Here is a 2,706-nt window from a genome sequence, read left to right as displayed (position 1 = left end):
ACCCAAGCCAATGCTTTTCCTTCAAGGATGCGGAAGGCATTCCTCATTCAAATCTGATTCATGGTTTTATAAAGCATGAAGATCACTTTTATTACTTCATCATCTATATGCTGGATTCTAATATTCTTTTTGATGGTGGTGTGTTCAGTGATAGAAACTTATAAAGAGAGAATTCCTTCTCAATTTGTAAACCAAAAATTTAAAAGCAAAATCCCTGAAGTGATAGGAAGACATTTTTATGACATAAACAGCTACTTCACTAAGCTGCTGGCAAAAGCCAAAACGACAAAGGTACAAGTTGTTATTTAACCTTTAAATACTGTTTGCTACAAATCCACAAATATTTGAAATATACTTTCTTCTGCAATGAAAATTAAGAGAATCCCCAGCTTAACAGCTTTTGAAGATGCAAATATTACGAATAAAAAAGATAACTTTCCTAGTGAATACCCAATGATAAACTGAACCCTAAGGTTTCTATCCCAAGGACATAAAAATGATCTAAATTGGACTAAGTGCACGGCAAGTTCATATGAAAAATGATTCTTCATATGCTCTTCTACTAAAGCTATCAATGTAAAAAGAATCTAAAAGCTTGTTTTCTGCTTGAAGAGTTAGGTAACCTCCCAGGAATCACAACTTGTGAGCTTTTAAACCCAGAGCTATAGTATGTGAAAATACTAGTGCCTCCTAAAAAAGCAAGCTGACAAAATTCCATATGTAAATAAATATCAGTAATAATTACATTCTGCATAATATTTTTTAATCTAAAACTTCCAAACCATCAACCTTTTTCAGTGCTTCGAGTGAGCAATCAAAATAGTCATTTTTATTCAGGTTTAAAACTACATTTCTCTTCTCTCAATATGAAGGCATAGACAGAATAGACAGTAAAATTATTTTGTCCAACGTTCTGAGCCTATGGATGTGGAAACCATCTACAACATGATCTCATTAGGTCATCATCGATTCACCTTCTTCACCCGTAGCATCTTGGGGAAATGTGAAGGTCTTCAAGCATCTCAGCCAGACTAATTCGAGGCGCTCCTTCATCATCTGTGTCACTTTCCACAGGAATCGTTGAATCTCTATAAATATTCACACTTTTTCTAATTGCCTCATCTTCTTCCAGATCTTCAAGGAAATCTGGGTATTGCCTTTCATCATCTGTATCCATGTTTTCTCTATCTCTTGCAAGCTCTTTCAGTTTCCAGTTTCTAAGACACTGACGTTTGGTACGGTCATAGCTCTTCTTGATCAGCACCACATCTAGGACTCTACCTGATTTCATTTTGTTGATATGCTCATCATTTAAGTTACAGTTGGCCAGATCAAACCCCAACACCAGGTCTCCAGGATTCAGAAGATGTCCCAAATGAGTGCGACAAAAATACTGTTTATCTGTACTCATTTCAGTTGTTTTCTGTACCCAGACTTCCCCGAGGGTATGCTTTTATGATACCATTCCAGCACCTGCACTACGTTTTAGATCTCGGACTATGCTGCATTCCATAACAATAAACTCCTCTAGCTGTTTGGGATGTGGCATAAACTATTGAAAGGGTGACTCCAGAAAGCGTTCCCATCAATATCTGCAACTTGTAGGGTATTTGGATCTATGAGATGGATGACGCTGGTTACTCGAATACACACACAAATCTGGTTCATGTTTCCCAGGATTTGTGCCAGTTTTGCAGACAGACAAACAACATTATCCTTGCATATTGGAACAATTTCCACAGAAAAGGTGCTTTTGTAATTGTATGTGTTACTATGGATATCCTGAGAGATCAGTCTCTGTGAGGCTTTGTATCTAGTGGGAACAGTACCCTGAAGAAATTCTACCATCTTCTGAGCATGCTGTTTCGAGGAATAATAGAAATCCAGCCCATCATGAATCTCTTTGATACGAAGTGTATTCCGGTGCATGCCACATTTCAAAATCAGCTGTTCTAGGTAGTAGAAAGTTCTTTTGTGCAAAGTCTTTTGCCTGACTTGAACCACAGCCTTCCAGAAATCCTTAGCTTCCACTCTATGGCAGTCTCCACACATCTGGGCCTGAACAACGTAATCCGCCACAAACACTCGCTGAAGGATAGCACCATTCATCACCTCTTTCTGAAGAGTTAGTTTAACTTTAAGTCTCTTAGAATGGGGCTCAGTCCAAACAAAGCTTGCATCTACAAGACGTACGTTACTCAGAGGGGCTTTGAATATTTTCAAACACAAAGCAAGAAGTTCCTTGGATTCTAAGGCACATTGTGCCCAAGTTCCTGGTGGCTGGAAATATCTTTGACATTGTTTGCAGAAAGATAGAGAGACTTGTTTTGGAATGCCTTGGCTGATATCTACTTTACTTCGCAGACAAGCCACACAAATACTGGCAGGATTTGGACTAATCGGGGCACCACGGTCGCAGCACAAGATGTGTCCAGGTGTGTGCTTCACGGGTTCTGTCATATACTCCATTTTTCTGTATATCTTAGCGCCTCTGGGCCAGACCCAGATGTGCTGAAAAACCGCAGCAGGACCAGTTCCTATCGCCCGGTTCTTATTTTGTAATTTGCACCAGCAAAGCACCATTCCTATTCCACACCGGCTCGTGCGGCCCAAATATAGAAGCCCTTACAGTCTCGTCACTCCGTTTTCTTTCTCACTATTAAGCTCTCACTTTCAGGGTTGGGTTTATTGGACAGACCTGGGCTT

At 39.6% G+C, this 2,706-nt stretch overlaps 1 protein-coding gene across 1 annotated transcript; it reads right to left on the bottom strand.

Moving 5' to 3' along the window:
- Positions 1 to 954: 954 nt before the first annotated feature.
- LOC309971284 (60S ribosomal export protein NMD3-like) lies at positions 955 to 2,469 on the bottom strand (the record flags this gene model as incomplete). The annotated part of the gene is given in 4 exon segments (XM_082854185.1): positions 955 to 996; positions 998 to 1,453; positions 1,457 to 1,543; positions 1,546 to 2,469. Coding segments are annotated over 4 exon segments (1,509 nt in total).
- Between the last annotated feature and the right edge of the window lie 237 nt (positions 2,470 to 2,706).

Source organism: Leucopleurus acutus, assembly GCF_964270905.1.
Source record: "Leucopleurus acutus genome assembly, chromosome: 14".
NCBI classification, from domain to species: Eukaryota; Metazoa; Chordata; class Mammalia; order Artiodactyla; family Delphinidae; genus Leucopleurus; species Leucopleurus acutus.
The sequence above is the reverse complement of the archived record's forward strand: the minus strand, read 5'-3'. Positions and strand labels throughout refer to the sequence as shown.